The sequence below is a fragment of the Ursus maritimus genome, unplaced genomic scaffold (assembly GCF_017311325.1).
Source record: "Ursus maritimus isolate PB19 unplaced genomic scaffold, ASM1731132v1 scaffold_1, whole genome shotgun sequence".
In the NCBI taxonomy this organism is placed as follows: Eukaryota; Metazoa; Chordata; class Mammalia; order Carnivora; family Ursidae; genus Ursus; species Ursus maritimus.
The window spans coordinates 98,529,386-98,556,038 of record NW_024423343.1 but is presented as its reverse complement, the minus strand read 5'-3'; the positions used below and the strand labels follow the sequence as shown (position 1 = coordinate 98,556,038).

Genomic DNA, 26,653 nt, shown 5'->3' with positions numbered 1-26,653 from the left:
CCTGGGCCCACTTTCCCCTCGGTGTCCTGTGAGCACCCGTCCACCTCTCTTGTCTAGACACACCCCCTCTCTGGGCCATCTCCTCTCCGTCCCACGGCTGTACATTTCATCAGTACCTACGTGACGTGGAAATTTCTGTCCCTAGCTTGCAAGCGGGTATATTCAACTTAATTTCACTTAAAGGAGAAATTTAAAAAAAGACAAGCAACAAACAAAGCGCTGGAACAACCAGAAAGCTCATCAGATGGATCAGACAAAGTGTTCACAGATCACCCATTTGTCTGAATTATGTGGCTGTGCAATTTACAATCTGAGGGTACGGAGACACGCCTGCATAATTTTTAAGTGTTTCGCCTATAGTGATATCCATCTATGCTCAACACTGTATTTGCTTACGTATGTAGTCCTCGGGTTTTGAATAGGCTGTGTTTCAAAACCCTTTTGGTAGGGGCACCTGGGTGGCTCAATCGTTAAGCGTCTGCCTTTGGCTCAGGGTATGATCCTAGCGTTCTGGGATTGAGCCCCGCATCGGGCTCCTCCGCTGGGAGCCTGCTTCTTCCTCCCCCACTCCCCCTGCTTGTATTCCTTCTCTCACTGGCTGTGTCTCTCTGTCAAATAAATAAATAAAATCCTTAAAAAAAAAACCCTTTTGGTAGATTAATATTCCATATCTCAGGACATAGTTCTTTGCAGAAGTTCGGCTTGGCCATAAGAGCCTCTTGCTGTCTTCCCAATTTCCCCTGCCTTTGCCTTGCTACTGACACCAGCTTAGTTCGGGCTCTCAAGGCCTACATGATTTCATTCCCAACACAATGATTTCCTGGTCTCCTGCCTCTACCCACCTCAGTCACCCCTGCACACGGGAGCTGTACTGACCTTTCTAAAAAAAGAGCTCCTATCACAATTGCTCAGAAATCTTGGTGGTTCCCTTCTGTCTACAGAGCTTCATGGAATTCTAGACCATCAAGTGGGGCAGGATCATAGAGATGAAACTAGTCCAGTGATTGCCAAACACCACTCTGAGGAATGTCCACATCAAGATCACGGGGAGCTGCTCATTACCAGTGCGGAAAACCAGACCCTTCCCAGAGCAAATCACGAGGGATGGGTCCCTTGGTCCTGCCCTACTCTAAGCCCCATCTGCTAACTCCCTTCAGCAATATTCCTACCAGTCCTCAGTGATGATAAACTAGGTATTTGGTAAGAGACCGATTTCATATTTGGGCATCTCTGACAATGCACCAGGAGCTGCCGGGCCCAAGGTCGTTCCTTTTTATACCATCGTGATTCTTTTTTTTTTAAATAAATTTTTAGAAGATTTTATTCATTTATTTGAGAACGAGAGAGTAAGAGAGAGAAAGCATGAGCAGGGTGAGGAGCAGAAGGAGAAGCAGATTCCCTGCTGAGCAGGGAGCCGGATGTGGGGCTTGATCCTGGGACTCCAGGATCATGACCTAAGCTTAACCGACTGAGCCACCCAGACGTCCCTACACCATAGTGGTTTTTGTTACTGACACAGCTGGCCTGCCTCCAGTGTCTTTCTCTTCTCCCCGTTCCCACACTGACCTGACGCTCTTTCACTGGGGTTTATCTGGATCTGTCTTAGCACCTGGCTTTCAGGGAGAGTCCCAGAGGTCCAGTGTGGTCTGATGGCCCAGGGCAGGACAGGAGTCCCTCCTCTGTCTTGCCATCATCTTTCAAGTAGAGTCTAGACTAAGATGACAGGAGCTAGCTCACTTTACCAACTTACCTCGAAGGTCAAATTCTTATAACCTCTTCAGACTTAAGGTGAAAATTCAATTTGTATTTTATGAGGCAGTGCACAGACTTTGGAACCAGGATGACTGGTTTCAAGTCCCACCTCTGCCACTTACTCCTGAGTGTCCCTGGACAAGTTATTTAACCCCTTGGTGCTTCATTTCTATGTTCATAAAATGGAAATAATAATAATTACACCAATCTTACATGGTTGTGGTATAGATTAAATATATATGTACTTATACATATATAAAATATATCTATATCTATCACCTGGAATAGTGCCTGGCCCATAATAATCACTAAGTAAGTGCTACTATTAGTATTCTACCAAAAGGCTTACAGTGAGAACATCGACTATAATTAAAAGCAGAAATATAATCTTGTATAGTATAATTTTGGTAACCACTTATTCTCTCTTCTCTTTAAAGCCTAAAAGTAATAAAGCTTCTCTCTAGAAAGAGAATCAAGTACTGTTTTGTTTTGTTTTGGTTTTGCAATATAAATAGTAAGCTACATTGTATTTCAAAAATCTCAGAATGTCTCCTGGTTCTCTAGGACATAATCTATATACATCTCACAATTTAGAAGTCATTCAAAATTTGAACACTCATATATGCACTCGCAATCAGGAGATTAATGGATACCTACCCAGACATTCAAAAACAAAACTCTTTTCGTGTTCACAGCAGAAGACTGTGGACGGATATTTAAAGCCCAAACCCAAATATCAAGAGACAGAAACTGGGAAGCAGAAATCACTTCAGATGGAAATTTCACTTTCAAACCTTCTGAGCAGCATTAGAATCTATGCCCTTTGGGGCAGGCAAAGGCAGACCGTCCATAAAACGCATGCAATAAATTCATGACAGCCTCCAAAAATATCCCAAAAGCTTGGTAAGAGATAATATTCCCATTTCATTGGAAACTGAGTGAAAAGGATACACCAAAAGCCAAAACTAGAAGAGGAATGGATTAACTTCCGATTTCAAGTTTTGATTTTGGAAGACATTTACCTGGACACTGTTATAAACTATCTGCATGATACAAATGATCCCAAAGTGTCCTCATTCCCAAGTGTCCGATCCCAATTTACAATATGTCAGACACATCACATTTGTTATTGTTACATATGTGAAAATACCATATTCGAATGTAGTTTATTCTCTTTTGTATCTTGAGACCTGCTCTCCAAATTGTCTTTGATCTGAGAACCCTAAAGGAAATTGGAAACTTGAAATCTGACTCTTCTTACCTGATACTGGGTCAACAGTAAAGGCTTCATGAGACTGAATCAAAGTGATATGAAACTCAAAGTCTACAGGACAGCTGCACTGCAAAGGGATAACGTGTTTTTTGCTGAAAAAAAAGGAAAAAATTTTATTCTTGATAACTACTTCTTTTGATATCAAGGAATAGAGACTCAAGTCACATAATAAACAACTGCAACAGTGACGATAGTCGACGGAGCTGGAGTAACTCCTGGGTGCCACCTGTCACATACATGTTCCGGATATGATCTCTTCTAATCCCATGAGGTGGTACTGTGATCATCCCCACTTGCAGACAAGACACACAAAGCACCAGAGAGGGTAAGTGTCCCACCCAAGGTGACACAGCCAGTTAGTGGCAGAAGTGGGATTCAAGGCAGGTCCACGGGGCCCAGTTTCCGCACTCCAAATACCTCTGTCCACACTGCTTCTCAAGTACTGTCAAGTTTATTCCGTGAACCCTCACGGTCACAGGGAAAGGGCTTCTCTGCCACACAACGGGCCCCAGGGAGCTAGGGAACACTGAATGAGCAGGCTTTACACAGAGAAGCCTGGGAAGCCCCTGGCCTTTATGGAGCTTGGACCTAGACGGTGTTGAAGAAACCACACCTCCGGTTGTGTTTGACTGAAACGTGCCAGAGACTCCTTATTTGGTAAGAAGGCCAACAACAGTAGAAGACCCAGGGAGCATCTGTGAATTCAGAAATGCTCCCCCACCAGACAAGTCTGACTTCTGAGTGTGCTTGAGGTTGTCCCTTACGGTACTGCGGGTGTTGCTACAGCTGTGGGGTCGCTCACAGAGCCCTGAGCTTCTCCTCACGTCCTCTCCTTCTATCCGGCCAAGCCCACGTGGGCCAGAGTTTGCGGGATGAGCAAGTCATGGAGAGGCTGAGTTCTCTAGCTGTCACTTGGCATCCCCACAGACGCAGCGCTGGGGTGGGAGGTTATCTGGGCCCCTTTCAGCAGCTGGACATTGAGCTCCTCCCCTATGAGACTCAGCCCTGCCCTCCATCCCTGCATTTCCTTCTGCCTCCTCCCTTCTCTACCTCATAATTCCTGAGCCCTCATGGCCCATCTTGCCCTCCTGCCCAGGGATTGGTCTCTACCTCTTAACCTTTCAGTGAGAGCCTTCCTGCCAACTGCACTTCCCTCCCATTTCCCAGTCTGTGTAGGAGAATGTGACTGTAATCGGGTTGAGCAGAGCTGCCAGGCCAACTAGCATGCTGCCTTCTGTGTGGTGCCCATCCTGACCTCGTCAGCTTGGGGACTTTTCCCATCAGGACCCGCTTCCTTACCTGCCCAGTGCCTGTCTACCTGGGAGACACTAAGTCCTATGAAAGCAGAGCTGAGTCTACTAGCACGTAGACCAGCATCTCCAGCATAACCTCAACAAAATTCCAGAGTCCTGCACAGGCCAAACACTCAACAAATATTTGTTGGAGCAAAGTAAAATAACTCTTTTTCCATAGTAATTCTGGGGATACAGTATAGTCCAAATGTGGTTTTTAAAAATTCTGCCAAGAGCATTTTTATTTGCCTTTAAATTCATTACCTTTTTAAAATTTCTGGAATATTCTAAATGTTAAGAAAGTTATAGAGAATAATATAATAGAGATCCTTTTATCCACTACCAATCTCTCAAATCTTCTGCTTTGGGTAAGCCGGTGTTTTATTTCTTAAGAAATAAAACATTGCAGAACACTTGAAACTCCCTGTACACCTCTCCTCTTCCTCCACTTTGTCCCTCCCCAGGGCTGATCCCTACCCCCGCCTCCACTGTCCATCATTCCCATGCATTTTTATAATACCTACATACAGAGGTATTCACAAAATCTATAATATTGTACTATTTTTCAACAATATTGCTCTAAAACTTGCTAATAATGTTGCTCAATGCTATCTTTCTGAGATTTGTCCATGCTATACGATTTTTATGCATGATACATGAAGTACTGTTCGTTCATCTCACTAGTGATGAGTACTCCGTTCCATGACTACGTCATCCTCACTTACCTACTCCCTTAATGAAGGGCATTTAGGTTGTTTGCATTTTTTCATTATTGCAACGTGGCAGTGACAATCCTTGGGTGTGACTCCTGATACCTCTGTAAGCGGAGCTACTCTAGGAATACCCAAGGAATGGATTGCTGGGTAGTACTAAAGTCAAATTTCAACTTCACTAGATCTAGCCAGAATGTTCTCCAACACCTTTTTACCAGTGTATATTTCCATTAGCAGCCTCCGAGAGTTCCAGGATTTTCAGGCATTTTAACTTTTTCCGACCTGATGGGGGTGAAACGGTATCTCATTTTATTTTCATATTCATTGCTTTGAGGTTGAGCTTCTTGTATTCATATGTATCCATTTGGGTTCTGTCTTCTATGAATCGCCCAGACAGAACCTTTGCCTCTTTTTCTACAAAGTTGTTCTGTTCTCTTATTAATTTGTAAATTCTAGATATTAATTTTGTCAGTTATATTTGGTGATATAAATTCAAGATAAGGATCATTATACAGAGAAATCTCTTCAGCCAACACAGATTTGAGCCCTTCATAGGTTTTTTTTTTACCAAGCTCATAAACCCTGTCCTCAGTCAGGCTCTCTGGAAGTACCCAGTCCATTGTAACTTTCTGAGATGCTTCCTAATTCTGAAACACAGGGCACATAAAGGTCATTATATTTTCAAGGCAATTTACCCTAATGGACACTCGGGCCCCACTGGACATCAGTCACGCCGCAGCACTGGGGAGATAAAACTAAGAGTACAAGTTACATACGCCTCTCAAGAAGTGAGTAGCCTTGGGTGATGGTCAATGTCAAGTCTAAACTGCTCAGACCTGGTCTCTGAGGATCAGGCCAGTGACTCCCACCATGACATGAGCTGGATGGTGCTTGGGTTGGCAATCCCAGGGATCTGCTCAGGGCTGCCCAGCGAGGCAAAGCCGCTGCCCAAGAATGTTCTGCTAAGAGCTGCGTGTTTGCATTTTCCTGAACTGAAAGCAAAAAAGACTCCTGGGCCTTTTTATATATGCCCAAATTTAAACGAATTTTAGCGCTCTGATAATTCCCATAGAAAAGGTGTCAGGGTATTATTTGCTTAGCGATGATTACGTGAAGCCAAGTTCCTGATGCATGAACCAGTCTGGAAAAACAAACAATTCCTTAAGGGCACAAAATTCCAAGTAACCTGATTCAGAAGGAGACACAGCAGTGCAGGTAACACAGATTTGCTTCCATCACTGCAGCTCACATTATGGGTGTCCAATCCACAAGGATGACCACCATAATCACGAATTCAGCCCAATCTAGATGAATTCGGGTCACAAGGAATTTTGACAAATATAAAGGTTATTTAGAAATTTTTCATATTTGAAAAAACCAGAATCCCATTAGATTCTAAGGGGACTTAGAGATTCTAAACTAAACACCCACGTTAAATACCATTAAAAGTGACCTACATGATTCCTGAGGCATCAACAGGACTCTGAGTTCTTCTAACTTAGAGGAAGCAGCCAGTTAAAGTATCAAAGCAGATAGAAGCTAGTACTTCAGAAGTTAACCACAACTTTTATCCCCGTTACTTTATTATTTAAACATTTTATCAGTTATGCTAAGGCTATGTATAAATATAAAGTACTTTAAAATGATGTATAAAAATACACCAAGTACTTTAAAAGAATTATTCCCTATTTTGAATAAAATCTAACCCAAGCCTTTTTATTTCTTTATTTAGTTTTTTAATTTAAATTCAATTGATTAACATATAGTGTATTATCAGTTTCAGAGGTAGAGTTCAGTGATTCATCAGTCTTATATAACACCAGTGCTTGTTATATCACATTTATTTTTTTCTTATGATTTTAAAAAATTAACATATATTGTGTTATTTATTTCAAGAGTACAGGTCTATGACTCATCAGTCTTACGCAACACCCAGAACTCTCTTAAGAATTTTTTTAGGTAATCTCTACACCCAATGTGGGGCTTGAACGCGCAACTCTGAGGTCAAGAGTCACACATTCCACTGAATTAGCCAGCCAAGTGCCTCCCAACCCAAACCTTTTAAATATATTTTTAAAAGATTTTATTTATTTATTTGACAGAGAGAGAGTGCACGTGCGCACTAGCAGGGGGAACGGCAGGCAGAGGGAGAGGGAGAAGCGGGTTCTCCGCTGAGCGGAGATCCCGATGTGGGGCTTGATCCCACGACCCTGGGATTATGACCTGAGCCAAAGGCAGATGCTTAACCCACTGAGCCAACCAGGTGCTCCAAACCTTTTAAATACTAGACTTATATCATGATTACGTACAAGTTGTATGCCTATTAGAAGAAGAGAGTACAAATTTGCCTTATGGAAATTAGATATTATAAAATAATATAAATTCAAATTTCTTCCTTCTCCCTTCTCTAAATAAATGCTAGTAGAGGGCCAAACATCCCATTGATATTCAGTTAATTATATAAAATTTGTTTTTACCTTAGTCTGATGTTTTTATCATTTACCCTAAAATTTAACATTATATTTGTCGAGGAAGTAACCAAAGCTTTTCTGAGAGAAGGAATGATGTTGTGAATTTGTAGATAACTTAAAATCAAATTTCCTCCCTAATTCCAAAATCTCAGTTTGCAGAGAGCGGAATAAGCACATTGCCATACATAGGATTCGACTCCTTCTGGGAGAATGAAGGTTAACTGACAACAGCATGGCAATTGTTAACTTATGGCAAGATGCTGGACTCAGATGGCACAATAAATGAACCATTAGCTCTGAGGCCTGTATAAAATCTGAGGGACACACCCTCGAAATAAAGGGAGGCCTCCCCCCAGACATGTATGGATAATTTAAACTATAACACTGACCGTCACATGTCAATTCTGTAGGACTTTTCCTTTGTCAACTGCTCATTGATGAAGGATCATTGGATAGATCGAAAGATGTGGGCAGCATGCCACAGTCTTTCCCTTGCAAATGTACAGAAGGCTTGCGAAAAAATCGCACCTGGGCACGCTTTGGGGTCACACGCAGGAGCAACTTTAAAACAACTCTGTGACCTCTTTCCACGCTCCTTTCATTGACAGGGGGAGTCCAGGTCTTCTTCCCTGAAATCTGGGCTCTAGGACGATTTAATTGCCAGAATGCCATGGAAAGGATGCTGTACACCTTTCCTGAGCCCAAGCCTAAGAAACGGGCACCTCGTGCTGCTCTTGACATACTCACTCGGCAACCTACTCACCATGTTGTAAGAAAACCCTAGCAGCCTGGGGAGCGAACCAAGGCTCCCAGCCCTCGGCCCGGCTGAGGACCCAGAGAACAGCCCGTGTGAGTGCCGCATCTTGAAAAGTGGATCTTTCAGCCCCCCGCTGAGCAGCCCCCACTGACTCCACAGGGACTGAGGACCTTCTCCACTGGGTCTGCCCACGTGGTCCCCCCATGAACAAAACGAGGGATTGCTGTTCTTTGAAAGCACCGCTTCTAGGGTGATATGTTACAAAGCAATAGAAATGGCCCCAAACAGCATTCTCTCTTTCTTGCTTCTTCTTTAGTGAATGATGACCTTATCCCCCATTTCTGGTTGCAATTCTAACTGGGCAATTTTAAAGTCTTTTTTTTTTTTTTTTTTTTTTTTTGGTACTAGCCCTTCATATGTACCAGTCACTAGGCTTGTATTTTGGTTAGCCCCCCTGACAACTTGATATGTACTATTATTATGCCCATTTTATGGATAAATGAGCTGACCTACAGGGTAGTCCAAGGACACGCAGTTCATAAGAGATGAAAGGAAATTAAAGGCAGGATCCCAGATCCTGAGCTGGTTACTGCTATACTTTATTACCTCTCTTTGGTCTCTAATATCAAGGAATAGCTAATGACATCCATTGCATTCTCTTTGAAACCGAGCCTTTTGTGCCTTATTTGTTGAGTTTTTCAGAAGGCGTTTCCTTTAATTATCCCATTAGTGGGAAAATCCTAGAAAAATCCCAAGATCTTTTCTCAAATGTTACTAACTTCCTCTCAAGCACTGCTATGCACATAGAGACAGGGGAAGAAATCTGGGGGCTGGGTAGTTATTTTCCTGTAAGCTTTAGATGTAAATTGTTGCATTCAGCATGTGACCCCAAAACCAGAAAGAAATCAGACAAAATGATTAGTCGCCTGATAAGCCAGACCCCCAACCCCTCAAATAGGCAATGATTTGAAAAGATATAAAGAGTTGAGGGTAAATTATGTTTCAAATTTCAAAGTATGCCCTTTTATCTAAGATAATTTATGTTCTTATGAACTTTCATGTGCTGCCTATCTTATTTTCAAAGACACAATTAATCTCACCGGGATTGGAACCTCAAACGAGAAGCAGAGTGGACCCATGATCCTTAATGATATAGTCAAATAAAGACAAACACAGGTTTACACAAAGAAATGTTCAAGTAGCAGGCATTTAATTATTTTTTACACCTAGAGAATTAAACACCACCCTCATTTTAGCCTAAGCTTAGACCAGTATTGCAGGCACACAGCAAGAAGAAAGCAAAGATTCAGGGAGGTTCGATGCCCTTCTCTTGCTGGGCTGGCCTTTGAGCTCCTTTCTTGCCTTTGGTTCAACGCTTTCCTCAACATAATTGCTTAGTACTCCCTGTTGGTAAAACCCCCCACTCCCTGCCTTCACTCACCCTCTGTAGTTTAGGAAAAGGTGGAACCCTAGGGAACAACCAGAATTAAATGAGGTCACCTCTGCATTCTGGTAAAAGAAGCTAAGGCATTTCCCTAGGGGCTGGAATGGAACTGAATTCGGAAAAAGTTAGAAGTGACCATGACATGTTATCTACCATCTGCAGAGATAATACGTGCCCTATTCATGTTTTTTTTTTAAACCACTGTAACAAAATATGGTAACACAGACATAAAATTTAGCATTTTAACTATTTTTCAGCCTACAGTTCAGTGGCATCAAGCACATTCATATTGCTGTACAACTATCACCACCATCCTTCTCCAGAGCTCTTTTCATCTCGGAAAACTGAAACTCTGTCCCCAGTAAACATGAACTCCCCTTCCCCATTCCCTCCGCCCCTGGCAACCCCCACTCCTTCTATTTTTTGTCTCTGAATTTGACTACTCCAAAGGACCTCCTATGTTTTTTTCATACAATATAAAATAGCTTTGAAAAATTAAACATTAACTTCACTTAAAAATGAAAGTATTCATATAAATGATACACATTAGAGAAAACAGCACCTTACAACTCACTCGAGTTGCAGATAATGTGCGGTAAGATGGGGTAAGGAGTGAAATTGGGGGGTGGCTCCTTTGAGTCAGAGCAGGGCCTGTGGCCAAGACCAGAGAACAGGGACATCTGGCATCAGGACGAAAGTCACATTCAAGAGAAAGGAAGCAACTGAAGTGTGATGTGAAGGGAGATGAAAAGCCTCCTGCAGTTGACTTCTTCTTTTATTGAGAAAAATACAGCATTTATTCAGAGAAGATAAGAGGATATGCTAAAAACTACTTCGAGGCCTTTTCTTCTTTTAGAATAGAGGGCACAAGGAACCACATGCTGACTGCATTCAAAACATACCTCCTCAGAGCTAAGACACCTGTGATGTTCAGCCTGACAAGGCCAGCAGGGCACCCAGCTGCCGGCTTATGGGCTTGCGGCTTACCCACCAGCAATTATTAGAACAAAAAGCTCACTCGGAAGAGGAGTAAGAAATGAATTTTTAAAGCAAAGCAATTTACATTCCAAAAATTTCGATCTTGAAATGGTGGTAGATGAGGAATTTTTGTGATAAATGTTGGACGTATTGAAGAGAAAGCAACTCTTTAAGAAAAAAGAGTCACAATTCAGTTGACTGGTTGCTAGTTACTCTTTTCAGGTATCCTGACAAGCATTAAATAATCACATTCTAGAAACCATGTTTTGTTTTTTAAAAAAAGATTTATTTATTTATTTGAGAGAGAGAGAGTGTGAGTGCGGGGGCAGAGAGACACTATGCAAGCAGACTCCTGCTGAGCGTGGAACCGACAACGGGGCTTGATCTCATGACCCTGAGATCAGGACCTGAGCTGAAACCGAGCTGCACACTTAACTGACTGAGCCACCCAGGCACCCCTCTAGAAACTATGTGAAAAGCACACAGGTATGTGCGTGTGTGTATGTGTGTGCACACACACGCACGCACGCGCATGCACACAGGTACCACCGACCTGGATGCTGGGCATGGAGAACAGCAGCAGTGGTGACCAGATGTGGCTACTTGGACAGAGCTTGGTGTGAGATCTGACCACTGTATAAGCCAAGCAAGCAGGAGAAGTGCCCAGAAAACACTTTCATTTAGGGGTATCTCTCCAGCATCAAAACCAATCCACAGTGTTTGTCTCTGCTGCTTCCAGGAATGTGCTTCGGGTAGACACGGAAACTCTTTGTGTTGTATTCTTAAATAACAGAATTGGGACCCGACCTCTGAATATTTTTTGTAGAATTTAAAATGTCGAACACTTTAAAGTTCTTACTACTTAGTCCATGATGCCAGCTTGGTAGTTTCATGTAAGTCACAAAGGTATACGCTGTGGAGTTTAAGGAATCATTCCAAGAATGTATACAAAGACTAGAGCACCCTAAGCTACAGAAATACCCCACTTTTCATTACTGCCTCTGATACACACATTCATTTGCTCTAGGTGCTGGCCAAACACTGGTGCCGCTCCGTCCCTGAGCCCATGCGAACCAAGTGAGCAATTTTCCAAATCAAATTTGTACAAAATCTAAGGGAGAAAAGCAGACTATTACAATATTCAAGCCAGGCTTTAATGAGGTCAATATTGCTTTCCCCATTTTCAGTTTTCTAGCCTTTATCCCTTTCCCCAGGAGTCAAAAATCTAGAACTCAGCATTTTGTAAGAAAAAAAAAATTAAGGCCTTCCATTGAAAGTTCCCTTTGTTGACTGTCTCAAGTTGGCACCCACTTCTACTGACTGAAAGGAGGAAGCATTTATGCCCTTTCATCATCATTATTATATCATCATCAATATTATTATATTATATTATTATATTTCATCATCAATATTATTATTAATATTATTATATTATACCTTAAGGTTTAGGAGTGGGATGATTTTCTTTTCCTGCTAAAATTCATAAAAAGAGACTGGGTCAAAATATTAGGTCAGCAAAGGGATATTAAATCAAAGCAATTTTAACTGTAAAATATGGTAGAATTTTTCACATAGTAAAAATTCAGGCTGTTGTTAAGTGACAGTGATTTTTTTCCCTCCGAGTATCAATTCTGAAATATAAGTTCACTGCTGCTCGATAAACTCAAGAAGGAGTTGAAATAAAGCACAAGTGTGTCGATGAGCTCAAGTCACCCTCATCAGAATATTTCCCTTAAAATGCTGCTGCTCCTTCAAGTCAGCTTTGACTTTGGGACATAAAAAATAAGTCCATAGTATAAGGAGTGTGTTTCCCCGGATGAGCTGAAAAATGTGAATTTATTCTCTTTGAGTAGGGAGGGCTTCAAAAAATCCTTTTGAAGATCAATGTTGTAGTCATTCTGACCCCTTCATTCTAACCCAGTTATAGCTGGTTTGTGAGCCTTCACACAGAGGCTCTTTACTGGCACGATTCGAAACAGGACCCGGTTGCTATCTATGCTGGTTATCCTCACTGTTGATCTTTCACTCCCAGTGCTCCCTGGAGGATGCACATTCTCCTGTGGTCCATGTGCTTTCAACCGTAGGGCAGTGAGAGAACTAGGTTTCATTTGGACATCCTATTCTGACCTTGGCTATTCCCACACTTTCTGAAATGAGCCATGAGGTTCACTGCCTAAAGAAAAGCATTTTTTGGTAAATTGTTAAACTTATGATGTAAAAGTTCCAGAGACTAAAATATCCTGGCTTTGGATGGCATAGCTAGGGACCTGCTCTGCTGGTGTTGTTAATGAGACCCTGTGGTCTATACAGCATCTGCGGCTCTGAGATGATCTCTTAGTTCCACTTGCTTTGGAGCAACATGACTGCCTTGCCCACGGGGCCAACCAGGTCCAGGGTGGAAAATGGGGAAGCAACAGAGAATCCGGGAGAGGACCCAGGTGACTTTCATGTAAGGTAGTCTAGAGCACACTAACCAACTGGTCAACAGGCAGCTTGGTGCAAGGAAGATCAGTTGACACCCCATGGTGGGAACTGGTCAACTGACTGGGTTTGTCACAGATTTCAACCAGTTATTGGGTACCAGGTAGACACTGCTAGAGAAACTACAGAGCTAGATGAATCTATACAAATCTTTTTAGAACCACAGGAATGGAAAGATACTAAATTTCAGCACCTAATAGAAGCATGTTCTTATTTACTTGTATCTATAAGAAGGGGAAAATTGTATTTTTAAAAAGATTTTAATTATTTATTTGAAAGAAAGAGAGAGAGAGCACGAGCAGAGGGGCAGAGGGATAGGGGGAAGCAGACTCCCCACTGAGCAAGGAGCCCACCGTGAGGCTTGATCCCAGGACCCTGAGATCATGACCTGAGCTGAAGGCAGATGTTTAACTGACTGAGCTACCCAGGTGCTCCAGGGGAAAATTGTATTTTATCTATAGTACTCCCTAAGATATAAAGTGATTATGAAATTTAATCAGCCGTGGTGGTTAGACTAGTTATAAAGCAGAATTTCAACCTACAAAAGGGAAAGAGAGCTGAAAGTCCTCTGCACCCACAGTTTGGTTTAGAGATGTTGGACAGAAAGTGGAATGCAACTTTTTGTTACTTACAGAAGCTGTCAAAATACATTTTACCAGATCTTAAGCCTCCATGGATGCTTATAGGTAGCTGGCAAATGTCCACATGGAATTTTATTTCAGCAAGGAAAATTTACAACTATCAAATCCAGCCAATTGAAAATGTGGTTGATGAATATATACAAGTCCACTTCACGATCTTGTGGGAAAGGAACCAAAGGCTAGCCAGTCTTCTGAGAAGGGCTACGCAGACCACAGTTGCTTCTCCCCAGAGGCAACCTCAAAGTAAGAAAGCAGGCTTGGTGGTACTCAGTGCAGATCTTATAACTTGTGGCAATTTTGTCTGAATGGATTCTACATGCACAGAGAAAACACATTCTCTGAATCTACCTTCTGTTAGATTTGTGTTTTCCCACAACCTTTGTCTTTCTCCATAATATACAGTAATTTTTCTTTAGCTGTAGACGTGATTGCTTTCCTCTGACATTTACAAATGTAAGTGCTGTTGGAACTCACACACTGCCAGTAGAAATTAAAAATGGTGCAGTCACTTTGGAAAGTAGTCTGGCAGTTCCTCACAATGTGACATAGAGAGTTCCCATATAACCTAGCGGTTCCACTCCCAGGTATATACCCCATGCAAATGAACACATATATCCGAATAAAAATGTACACACAAATGTTCACAGTGGTATTATTCAAAGTAGCCAAAAAGTGGAAACCACCTGATGTCCATCGACTGGTGGATAAACAAAATGTGGTAAAGGCACACAATGGAGTATTAAATGGCGATAAAAAGGAACAAAGTACTGACACGTGCTGTAAGTTACACGAACCTGGAAAACATTACGCTAAATAAAAGAAGTCAGTCACAAAAGACCTCCTACTACATGCTTCCATGTATCTGAATGTCCAGAATAGGCAAATTTATAGAGACAGAAAGTAAATTAGAGCTTGCTTGAGACTAGAAGTTTGAAGGAGAAATGAGAAATGGGTAATGGGTTTCCTTTTGGCAAAGTTCTAAAATTGATTGTGAGGATGGCTGCCTATACTGAAACCATCCAACTGTATGTTTTAAATTAGTGAATTTTGGGGCACCTGGGTGGCACAGCGGTTAAGCGTCTGCCTTCGGCTCAGGGAGTGATCCCGGCGTTCTGGGATCAAGCCCCACGTTAGGCTCCTCCGCTATGAGCCTGCTTCTTCCTCTCCCACTCCCCCTGCTTGTGTTCCCTCTCTCGCTGGCTGTCTCTATCTCTGTCAAGTAAATAAATAAATAAATCTTTAAAAAATAAAAAAAAAAATTAAAAAAAATAAATTAGTGAATTTTATGATACGTGAATCATATCTCAGTAAAGCTTTTTTTTGTAAGTATAAAGGCCAAGAGAAAAGAGCTCATCCTCCCGGCCCCGCCCCACCCTGCCGCACACCTGCCAGTGGGCCGCTCTCCCCAGCTGGGGCACAGTCCCTGAACTGGCTCTTCTGGAGCTTCCCACTTGCCCCTCAGCTGTTAGCCCCATCACTCACTGTTGGAAGCCGGCCTTCCCATTCCAACCTTCTCATCGCAGTTTCTCCATATGTTGTCTACCTCTGCTAAAGTGTGCGTCAACCTGTCTGGGTCTCACTTGTAGGTAAAAATCTCTTTGGTGGTGATGATGATGATGGCCAATAGTTAATTTAAATCAGTAGTAGCTACATGCAAAGCACTGCTCTTAACTACTATCAAGTATTAAAAAGTTTCAAATATTGTTAACTATTGAGAAGTTCTACTTGAACCTGTTTTATCTTCAGAACAATTCTACCAGGTAGGTACTCTTTTTTTTTTTAAACATTTATTTATTTGAGAGAGAGAGCACGAGTGGGGAGGAAAGGGAGGAGGAGAGGGAGAGAGAGAGTCTCAAGCAGAATCCACACTGAGCGCGGAGCCCGACACGGGGCTCGATTTCACGACCCTGAGATCATGACCTGAGACAAAATCAAGAGTTGACTCTTAACCAGCTGAGCCACCCAGGCGCCCCTACCAGGTAAGTATGCTTATGAACTGCATTTTACAGATGAGGATTCTAGGAGGCACAGAGAGGCTGTCCCTTTTCAGGGTCACACAGCCATCATGAAGCAGAGCCTGGACTGGAATCCAGACAGAATGTCTCCAGAGACTTAGTGGTCTATACTGTCCAACATGACACTTCATTGCCTTGTCTCCTTTTCAGTGTCTTTATTGAAAGTCCTTGCAGGCCAGTCAGGTAATAGAAATAAGAGAAGAGGGCTGCATGTGAGGCGATAGGGAGTGGTGCGGGCTGTGGAGCACTGGCAAAGGCACTGCCCCGTAAAGAGGCACCTTCAGTTTCATCTCTACTGAACTGACCGTGGCCATGCAGGATGTGGGCCCAGCATGGCTGAATCTTCCTCTTCTTCTTTTTTTTTTTTTTTTAATCTTTTGGTTTTTAAATGTTGGCAGCAAATTCAAGGTTAAAAAAAAAAAACAAACAGTGTGGGCCACCACCATCTGGATGAAACCAAACAGGTCGGCAGTTTCATTACATCAGAAGCCACAAATTGGGGATCACAGGGCAGATTCAGAGGTCACAAATAAATGAATGAATGAAGCAATGAGTTGGGGACTAGAAACAGTCTTTGACAGACAAGATTTGGTTGTCTTCTTCGTTGTCTTCCAACAATCTAAAACTTCCTTAGAACACCATGCTGGGCTTTAGGTTTTCCAACAGGAGGTTCAAATGGAAAGACTGAGCTTGAGGAGCTAAGATGGGAGCGGAAAGAGGTAGAGGCAAGACAGCAAGCAGCCAGGTGTCTCATCTCTAAAAGACACAGTGACACATGGACGACAGAGCTGGAGTTGCCCCGGGTGGGGTGGGGTGGCCAGGGTTAACAGGTGAGGTGGGGCCTAGAAGCTTCCAGGCAGCTGGGACAAGTACAGAGTGCAGCACAGGAGCTGCCTGCACTTCTGGTCCCCCCACCCAGCCTGACCTCACAAGCAGCCCCTGCAGAAACGAACGGAGCCACGTGGGGGGGTGTTCGTGTGCATAGGGGTTGAGGGGCCTCATACTGGGGCACAGCAAGAGCAGCCGCCCACTGCAATTCAGCACCACCAGAGATGGTCCAATGGGCCTCCCAGGGGAGGGCACACTGCGATAGGAACAAAAATGAGGCCTGGGGGAGACCGGAGATCACCAGTGAGGTGACCGCATCTTCCCCTGCATCTGAGCAGCGGCTGGGAGCAAGTCCGCCCTTGTAGGGAGGAGCCTTTCATCACCGGTAATATTTAGAGTTGTTGGTGCATGGTGAGAGTCAACAGCAGATTGGCTTCTAGAAGGTTCTGTTGTCTTGAAAAATATTCATGCAGACAATGAACTCATGTTATGGCTTGTATGTGGGGAGACCACTCCCACTACCCAGGTCTTGCTATGCCACTGAGCGGAGCCTCCTTGCTAGGCCCTGTCCTGTCCTGGGGAGGGAAGGCGGCCCAGAGACAGCTGACCTGTGTACTCTCCAGTTCTGGCACAGTCCACCAGGAGACTGTCACCTGTCCCAGGCGACAGCTCATATCAGCTCAACTGCTCATGGAATCCATACCCCCGTCCGGAAGCACAGCTCCAGAGCCACATGAGGCCGGACAGAGTGTTGACAAGTGGACGTATAAATCAAGGGCCAGGGTGCCTGCCGCAGGTTTCTGTTGGCACTCTCCTCCCCCCGCCGGTACATCCAGCACCCAGCTCTGGGACTGCTGTTGCTTGGCCTTTCGCCAGGAAAGTGCCCTTGGTGGGGGGGCTGGGCACCCTCCCATCCCCATCCTTCACTCCTTTATAGGTTATGCCTATGTCATATGCAATGAATCCTTGTTTCTGCTTCGAGGACACCTGGCCAGAGACCCTCCTGCTACATTTACATTTTGCCACCACCACCTCTGTTCCAACTGTCCCCGGGGCCCTGGCTCACCTGCGGTCCTGGCCATGCCTCCTGCAATTCTCTCCCTGGGCCCAGTCCCCAGAGTGAGCTTTCTGAAAGGCAGATCTGACCGTGCCGTTTGTCTGCTTCAATATTTCAGTAGTAAAATCTGCATTGCTCAGCAAAGCCTATGAGGCCCTTCTCACTCAGCCCCTGCCCCGCTTCCCCTGCCACAGCTCTTGCAACCTACGTCCAGTCACACGAACATTCTAGACAGGCTAAAGGTGCTGTGCCATTTCACATCGTTGACTTTGCCCTAGCTACTGCCCTGCCTGGAACACCCCTCTTCTCTCCTATTCCACTCTCTTCTTTTGCCAGTTGATTTCTGGTTATTCTTCAAAAACTAAGTTCAGACGTGTTCTCCTCTAGGAAGTCATGTCTGAGCTCCCTCATCCCAACTGCCCCCAGCCCACTTCCCACTGCATTGGGTTAGGTGTCCTTCCTTCGAATACACCGCATTAGACATGAGGATCGTCTGCTTAGTCATGATATCAGCTCTGAGGCATCTCTGTGTCCTCAGCAGTGCCCGGTACGTACTGGCTTTCAGTAAACGTCTGATGAATGAGTGAATGCTGAACAAGGAACCCACTCAAATGATACCTTCAACCTTCAAGGTAGCCTCGGACGAACGGAAGAATATTTCAGGTGAAAGCCCTTTCAAGGGCTTCCCTCCTGTCCTGCTGCTACCCGACATTTTGAGAGTGAATGTAGCATAAGACAGTTTGGATGGTTAAGATTTGGTCAAAAGCCATTAAGCAAAGTGCATTAAGTCTTGGGAAGACATTGCCTGCTGTCAGGATGTTTGGAGGAAAAGAGGAGCATGCTTATCTTTTGAAGGATTTTTAAAAATTGCACACCCTTATACACAATAACTCAGTTTAATAAACTGTTTATCTGAGATTTTCATTCGGATTATAAATGAAGGGCTTTATGTACAAAATAGCTTGGGAGAAGTTTCTAGGGAAGTTGGTAAATGTCTGCATTATAAACCACATCGTTTCCACCAGTTTATTAAACCACTGTTCTCAACTCCTAAGCTGACTTATGATCCAAACAAAAAGTCATTTGAAATTTGTGGAGGGAAAAAAGGAAGAAAGGAAGAAGGGAGGGAAGGGGGAGGGAGGAAGTAAGGAATCATGAACTAGGAAGTTAGCTGTTTCTTGCCACTTCTGTTTTTGTAAAAGTTGCTATATTCACCCATTTAAAAGAAATAGCTATGTTTGGCCTCAAAATGCATAGAGTGAGGGGGTCCAGCCAGGAAGGACTCACCTTTGCAGACCACTTAGTACTGACAAGGCCTGGATGAAAACAGGAAGGTTGAGGAGGGGGGAGGGAGAAGGCAAAATAAATAGAGGAATGGGACAGCAAGGGGCCAAGAATATATGTCAGTGAAAGTGGCAAAGTCTAAGAATACCCATTGTTGGCAGTGATGTAGGAAAACAGGAATTCTCAGGCACTGAAGGTGGGTGTGTGAATGGGTACCACCACTCTGGAAAACAATTCGGCATTACATAGTAACACTGAGTTTGTGCTAGACCTACATTCCACTTCTAGATGTCTACCCCGGACAAAGTCTAGAATATGTGCCCCAGACCACGAACAGGAATATACAACAGCAGTCAGTGCTGGTCACAGCCAAAAAAAAAGTGTTAACAACCCATAGGTCCATTAGCACTAAAGCAGAAAAAAAATTGTGGTCAGTCCATTCAGCGGACACCACAGTAGCGGTGAGTTAACATGGTGAAACCACAAAACCATAACGTTGAATCAAAAAAGCAAGTTACGAAAGAACTTACATACAGTGTGAGTCCATTTATATAAAGAGCACACACTGGCAAAGTGAAACAATGTGTTATTTAGGGGTGCGCCCTAGGTATGTGTCAAAACTATTAAAATAAAGAAAAGATAATCACAAAATCCCAAACAGTAGCTGCAAAGTTACTGATCATGTTTTATGTGTTGAAGCCAGTGTTCATTATATTATTACTGTTTAAACCTTACAGATGATTAGATATCCTTTTACATGTATTATTTATTTACAGTTCTTAAAGCGTTGTTGAAGAAAAATAAGTGAAGAGAGATGAAGGGTCAGAAGGTCATGGGAAGGGATGTGTGTGGCAGGGGGGAGGGTCACACATCAGCTGAACTAGGGCAATTGTTCCAGAATAAATTTGGGGGTTTCACTTTAGATAAAACTAAAAAGGAAGGGCCCTAAAGCTCATACACCTTAGTCCATAGGCACAAACCCCCCGCCCCGCCCCAGTCCCAAAGGGTTCAGCCGGCCCTCTCTCCATCGAACCCTGCTGTCTGGTCACTAGTAACTTGTATCCCCCCGCTCAGTGCTGCGGGAGGCACTTGAACTTGCCCTCAGCCCCAAAGCACGCTGAAGCCCAGTCTTTGCTCACCATCTGGACCTGTATCAAGAGACGTCTAGTATTCGCCAGCTCCTGGGTGGATTAAAATCCTCTGGTGGCCGTATCACCTACAAGGAACAGTCCATGCCTCTGCTCTTACTAAGCCTTCATACGATTTCCCTGCCTCGGATGCCATCCTCATATTCCACCACTCTATGGAGTCCTCTTAGGATAACCAGATGTCACCGCCAGAGGAGTGAGGAGTGATCACCCCCATCTCTCCAGTCAGCTCCATCTTCTGGGCCCATATAGGACCCCATGTGTGCGTCTAGCTCATACAGCACTTAGCGACTGGTGTGACTAACTGAGGCCATGGTTCTGTCCCCATTAGACTCGAAGACATCCAGAATCAGAACCTTTGTCTATTTATCTTTTTGCTACGGGTGATACTCAAAGTATTAATCAACTGGGACTTCTAGGCAGTACTCAATTAGAGTGCCAAAAGGCTGGGACCGTGTCCTGCAGGTGCCTCCCCCAACCCCCAAATCTCTAGGTGTTAACAACTTAGTTGCTGAATCATTGAGAGGTGGCAGGGAAGGCAGGACAGGGGCCGGGCAGCTGGGACGGAGGGAGAGGAGTTCAGGACAGTATATATTTCCCAACCAGTACAGAAGTATTAACAACTGGCATGGCCATTATGTATCTCTAACAGCTCAATATCCACTTTTTCCCATCTCTAGGGACAGGTAGTAGGTATTTAATAATATTTACTGACAACAAACCAAGACAGATCTTAGATTACAACTGGCATCTTTAACTATTTTTCCAATAAGATAGAGGTGAGGAATCTGAGATCTGACTTGGATACTGACTTTCTAGTCTCTCTGCTTTCTCATCCAAAACGGAGATTGGTTAATGGATGGGCATGAGATCCAAGTTGGTCCAACGAGACTCAATCCTGGGACTTTTGCTTGAACATCCCCAATCCCTCCAGTCCCTCCAAACCCCTGTTGCCAATAGTATTTGAAGCTTCCGGCAGCTTTCTTACCCCCATGATGGGGAAGGCTTTTGTGAAAGAAGCCTGAGCAGAGAGAAGAAGAACCAAGAAATGGAGAGAGTCAAGTTCCTGCAAGCTGATTTAAACCCTTAGACCCAGCCATGCCTAAAGATCCACCTTGCACCTCTCAGTTAAATGGCCCAATAAATTCACTTTCTTGCTCATGATATTTTGACAGGGGCTTTTGTTTTTGTGTTGCCTTTTTAAAAAAAATTTTTTTAAGGATTTTATTTATTTATTTATTTGAGAGAGAGGAAGAGAGAGAGAGTACAAGCAGGAGGAGCAGCAGAGGAAGAGGGAGAAGCAGACTCCCCAATGAGCAGGGAGCTTAATGCAGGGCTCGATCCCAGGACCCTGGGATCATGACCTTAGCTGAAGGCAGATGCTTAAACGACTGAGCCACCCAGGCGCCCCTTGTTTTGCCTTTTCAACTATAAGTCCAGTCTAACTCAGCTACAAGCATAACCTGCCATTAGGGAAAATAGAAATCTAAGTTTCTATGTGCATATCCCTTAACTTTTCACAACCTAGGACATTTTGGTAGTTCATCTTGGTAACTCACCTTTCACCCAGGACAACGTTGGATAGATTTATAAATGAGGGAAAGTCCAGTGTGTTCACGACAGGATAGGCATGGATGGGAATAAGCAAAGTATCATCTCCCTAAAATTAATGGGGAAAAGAAAGTCAAGTTCACCATACAAGAGGCTATAATTTTCAAAGATGAACTTGTAGCTACTTTATTTCTTATGTGGTTTTCTATCACTAAAAAATATTTCCTTAAGAAACCCGAATGCTTACATTTAACATTAGAAATATTGAGATTTCCTAGCTATAAACAAAGTGTAAGAAATTTTAAGTACATTTCCTTGAAGCGATATTCACTATTATCCAGGAAAGCTAAAGATAATGATGCTTTTGTGTAGATACAAAGGCAGTAATCTACCTGCTTCTATTTGAGAAAATTATAAGCAAACACAATATGTAGTAGCCCGAGAGAAACAGAACCAATCAGAGTCAGCTGATCCAGACAGCACCGAATAGTAAACAATGAACTGACATCAGGCACAGAGGCTGCTGGCCGTCCTGCTTAATGGATGACCTCGAACAAGACCTCTCCAGGCCTCGTTTCTTCCTTTGCAAAATGGGGATACGTCTGCTTTCACTTTAAAGGTATTTTTAAGGGGCACCTGGGTGGCTCAGGTGGTTAAGCATGTGTCTTCAGCTAAGGTCATGATCTAGGGACCTGAGATTGAGCCCCGCATCAGGCTCCCTGCTCAGCACGGAGTCTGCTTCTCCCTCTCCCTCTACCCCACCCCCTGCTCATGCACTCTCTCTCACTCTCTCACAAATAAATAAAATCCTTTTAAAAATTTAAAAATTAAAAAAAAATAAAGGTATTTTTAAGAATTAGGGCAGATGATGGCCTGAAAGAGACAAGAGCACTACATATGTGCAAGGTATTGTTAGCATTATTGAGTAGCAGGAGACAGGCCCTGGCACTCGGTACCATGCCTGCCCTCGAGATTCATCTTCTCCATGCAGATACTCCTTTTTATTTTTTTAAGATTTTATTTATTTGACAGAGAGAGATACAGAGAGAGAGAACACAAGCGGGCAGGTGGGAGAGGGAGAAGCAGGCTTCCCTCTGAGCAGGGAGCCCGATGCGGGGACCCTGGGATCATGACCTGAGCCAAAGGCAGACGCTTAACGACTGAGCCACCCAGGTGCCCCGCAGACACTCCTTCTGAAAGCCATACTCTACTTTTGTTTTTAGTTTAGCTTTTCAATTTTTTTTTAAAGATTGAAACTCATTGGTTACTAAAACATACTCTTCCATTTTAGTTTTGAAAAATTAAACTTAGTTCCCCTTAAGGCCTCTTGACTTGCAAGAACTGGACCTAGGAGAGCAAAGGGAAGCGTGGCAGAGACCATGTGAAGAGAGGAATTGACAGCACGTGGAGCTGGCCCTGCCTGGAGGCCACAGGATGAATTCGGTGACCTAGAAAAGGCTCACAGGGACTTACCCGGCCCAGCCATCTGGGGTCAGGCCATCCAGGCTCCTACCTCCCCGCAGACCCCCAGGGCTGCCATTGAGGACATTCCCACACAACATCATCCAGTCCCTGGGGTTTATAATCACAATCCGGGGGTCCTGCTAATTTGGTAGCCTAGCACTTAAAGGAGTTTATTTAAGCTATTTGAAAAGTCTTTATCAACTCCTAGCACTACATGATAAGTAAGATTTCCGGGCCGGGGCAGGCAGAAAACCTAAAGCAAATGATGTCTCATGGCTCTGCCCTGGTTCTTGATGGCTCCACACCCAGGACCCAAGTCACCAGACAAGGACCCTCCATACCACTCACACTGGCTGCCCAAGGAACATGCCCGCTGGGTGAGAAACTTCACACTTATCACTCCATTTCCCTTTGTTCTTCCCTCAGGATATAAATTTTGACGTCCTCCCATCCCTTACCCTTAAAAAACCAATTTTAAGCAAACTTACCTTACAGTGAACCCGGATGCAGTCGTAATAGTACCGCCACTCATCTGGAGAGAATGTGACGGTGATGGTGAGGGACAAGCCGGGGACAAGGAGGTGTTCCTAGAAGACAAGTGGGCCCAGAGTACACAGCAGGGCTGTAGTGGCAGCACCCTCCACACCCGTCCCCAGCAGCACCCCACACGGAAAGCCACAACCCAACAGAGAGCACCACGGAGAACAGGCAACAAGACCGGACTTACCTTCTTCACATACTTGATCTGAAAGTATTTGGTTTGAGGGGGTAAAATGTGCACGTGTACGTCTTCATTGGAAATATTGACCAGGTGCTGCGAGAGAAAGAGAAGCACTCAGAGAAAACACCGTTTTAGCTATCTGCGTAGTCACCTCATTTATTTATCTCTACTCTTGTTCCTAAAGGGATTTGAGGAGATAGAATTTATTACTTAACTTTTTCGAAGATTTGAAAGGCATCGTACACCATTGAAAGAATAATAAAATAAACACAGCACCACTTTAAAATTTCTTTTTAAGTAGGTTCCATACCCAACGTGGGGCTTGAACTCACAGCCCTGAGCTCAAGAGTCACACGGTCTACCAACTGAGCCAGCCGGGTGCCCTGAAAACAACATCCTTTAAAGGATGGTAAAGTATACCCAAGTGCCTTCTGCCCAGATTAGGGACTTTACCAGAGCCTGCGGCCCCAAACTGTACCCTCATCTACACACCCCTCGTCCCCAATCCTGACCTGTTAGCATGTGCGTCTTTTTGTTGAGCTCTGTTAACCTCAAAAATAAAAATACTGGCAGTTATTCTGCCCGCAAAAAGTGGGTTTATTCAGGAATAGAAGAGAATTGCAAGCTAGGACAAGCAGGCTGCTGCCTAACCATAGTCCCAGACCAAGGGAGGCGCCAGGGGGAGGGGGTGGGGACTATTATAAACAAAAAGTCCATTGGAGTAAACTGGGAGTTTGAAGTATAGGGACTTTTCACTGGCTGAGTCATGACGGTCTCTTATTGGCTGGGCTGTTGCTGGGGAAGAAAGAAAACCTTCCTTCCTCCTGCTGGGGTAGTAAAGTAGTACCTAAAGTATGGACTTACATCTCTTCCTATTATCTGCAATCACAGAAGAGTGGTGGGCTGTAACAGCTCCCCTGCTAGCCTCCCAACTCTGCTATGAACCAGGTTTCCTTTCATCAATGAATTTTCACAACTCCATTTCATCCTGTGATTCAACTAAGAATCCTGAGTCAACTCCCACAATTCCTCAAATTACATGCCACTGATCCCGGGGGCCCAGCAACACTAGAGTGGTCAAAAAAATTAGGAAAAAGAGTATGGCTAGGGCAGCCTCCAATCTACCCTTGGGGAAAATGGAAAAGAAGTCGGAAGTCAGGAGTTCTCTGATGGTGACAAGGCCACCCCTGTGAGGCAGGACAACCTGCTACAGAAATTAACTGGGTCTCTAAATAGAGGTGTTTCCCCCCTCTGCTTGAGATGGGACCAAGAACCTCAGGATCTGGGCATCTGGGCTTCAACTGGGCCAGGGGATAGTTAAGAGGCCTTTGGGTTCCAAAGTCCAGGCCAGAGGCTGGGCCTGTCACAGGGCCTATTGCCCAAGGCCTCGTGGTCATTGAAGCCTAAGTTAAAATTCAGACATTATTTTCTGATGAGGTTACAGTGGTGTCTGCATTTGTTAAAAGTTCTTATTTGTCACCTGTGCACATTCCTAAAGTGACCCTGTTTTTTGCCCTGTTTTGGCATATCTTTTCTTTTTTCTATATGTTAAAAGCCTTAAAAAAAAAAAGTTTTCCAGGCAGCTCTGGACCACGAAAGGGCCCTGCACAGGGGCAGTCTTGGTGAAGGTGTGGTCTCCTGGGGCTCTACCCACAAGATGGTCCTTCCAAGAGAAATTGGGGGGGACAGTTATGCTGGGACCGGATGCCTGGGGCCTGTGCCCATCACACCCAGAATCCTGGGGTGGTGGGACCTGCCTGGGGATGGGAAGGTAGCCATACAGCCCCAGAGCCTGGAAGCCTTGACAGAGAACTCTCCCCATGCTTGTCATCAAGGGGGGGTCCTGGAGTTGGAGTCCAGGAAGAACTGGGAGTAGAGGTGGTTATATTTGCTGTCATTAAAAAAAAAAATCCAGTAAGGACAGCAACAAACAAGGGTATAGGGGGACTGCTTTTAATATGTATCCCAAGGGTGGTTAACCTTAGAAGAAATCAGTAATCTGCACTCCAGGAGTGCTTAGTAGACACTGCGAGATCCTAATCCAGAGTCCATACTCCAGAGGCAGTGACTCAGAGCCTTTCAGTACTGCTCACCTGAGCTGGCACTGGGGGGTCTACAATATTAGCACAAGGGATGTTCAGGGAGATGTACTAATTAGAACTTTCATACAGCCATTCCTGCTCTTAAACAAAAGCGATCCGAGAATCTGGTGAGCCCGGAGCCCAGTATCCCTTAGAGTGACCTTCAAAGACTCAGGACTCCCTTTGGTCTTGCGTTTTGCACAGCACAAAAAAATTCTGTCAGCCGGTTGGAAGGGTGGCCAATCCTACCAACGGATGCTACTGTATCTGCTGCCAGCAAAGCTTCTGGCAAGGAGTATGGCTGGGCCTTCCCGGAGGTCGCAAGTATGGTCATTCTTTTTTGCCTGCTTGCTAGTAAGTGTCATACGCACAGCAGGATTTCTTCTCGGACCTGTTTGCATTGCCGCAGATACACCTGGTAGCAAGGCTGCTGGGAGCGGACCTTTGGCTCCCACCTCCCGTCAGGATCAGATACTCAATATCTACCTGACAATGAGAAAGCACTTCATGGGTTTAGGTCAATTTGCACAAGCAGCGCCATGGGCTGAAGACCAGAGGTCTGTGCTCAAAGCAGCCGTTCCTGTATTCCTGAATGGTCCCCAGGGGGGAGACAGGCACTGACTCTCCGGAGACCGGAGATGCAGCCAGCACCTGTGAGTGAGGGCTGGGCCACAACCTGATTAAAAAAAAAAAAAAATATAT

The 26,653-nt window shown here is 44.3% G+C and overlaps 1 protein-coding gene across 1 annotated transcript in view; it reads right to left on the bottom strand.

The window, feature by feature from the left end:
- The window catches only part of CFAP221 (cilia and flagella associated protein 221), a 92,846-nt gene that overhangs the window by 56,847 nt on the left and 9,346 nt on the right, over window positions 1-26,653 (bottom strand). The window contains exons 4-7 of the mRNA XM_008686111.2: window positions 23,877-23,963; window positions 23,638-23,736; window positions 21,694-21,794; window positions 3,014-3,117 (exon numbers count right to left, since the gene is read on the bottom strand). Coding sequence (XP_008684333.2) covers window positions 3,014-3,117; window positions 21,694-21,794; window positions 23,638-23,736; window positions 23,877-23,963 — 391 coding nt within the window. The remainder of the gene's footprint in view (window positions 1-3,013; window positions 3,118-21,693; window positions 21,795-23,637; window positions 23,737-23,876; window positions 23,964-26,653) is intronic.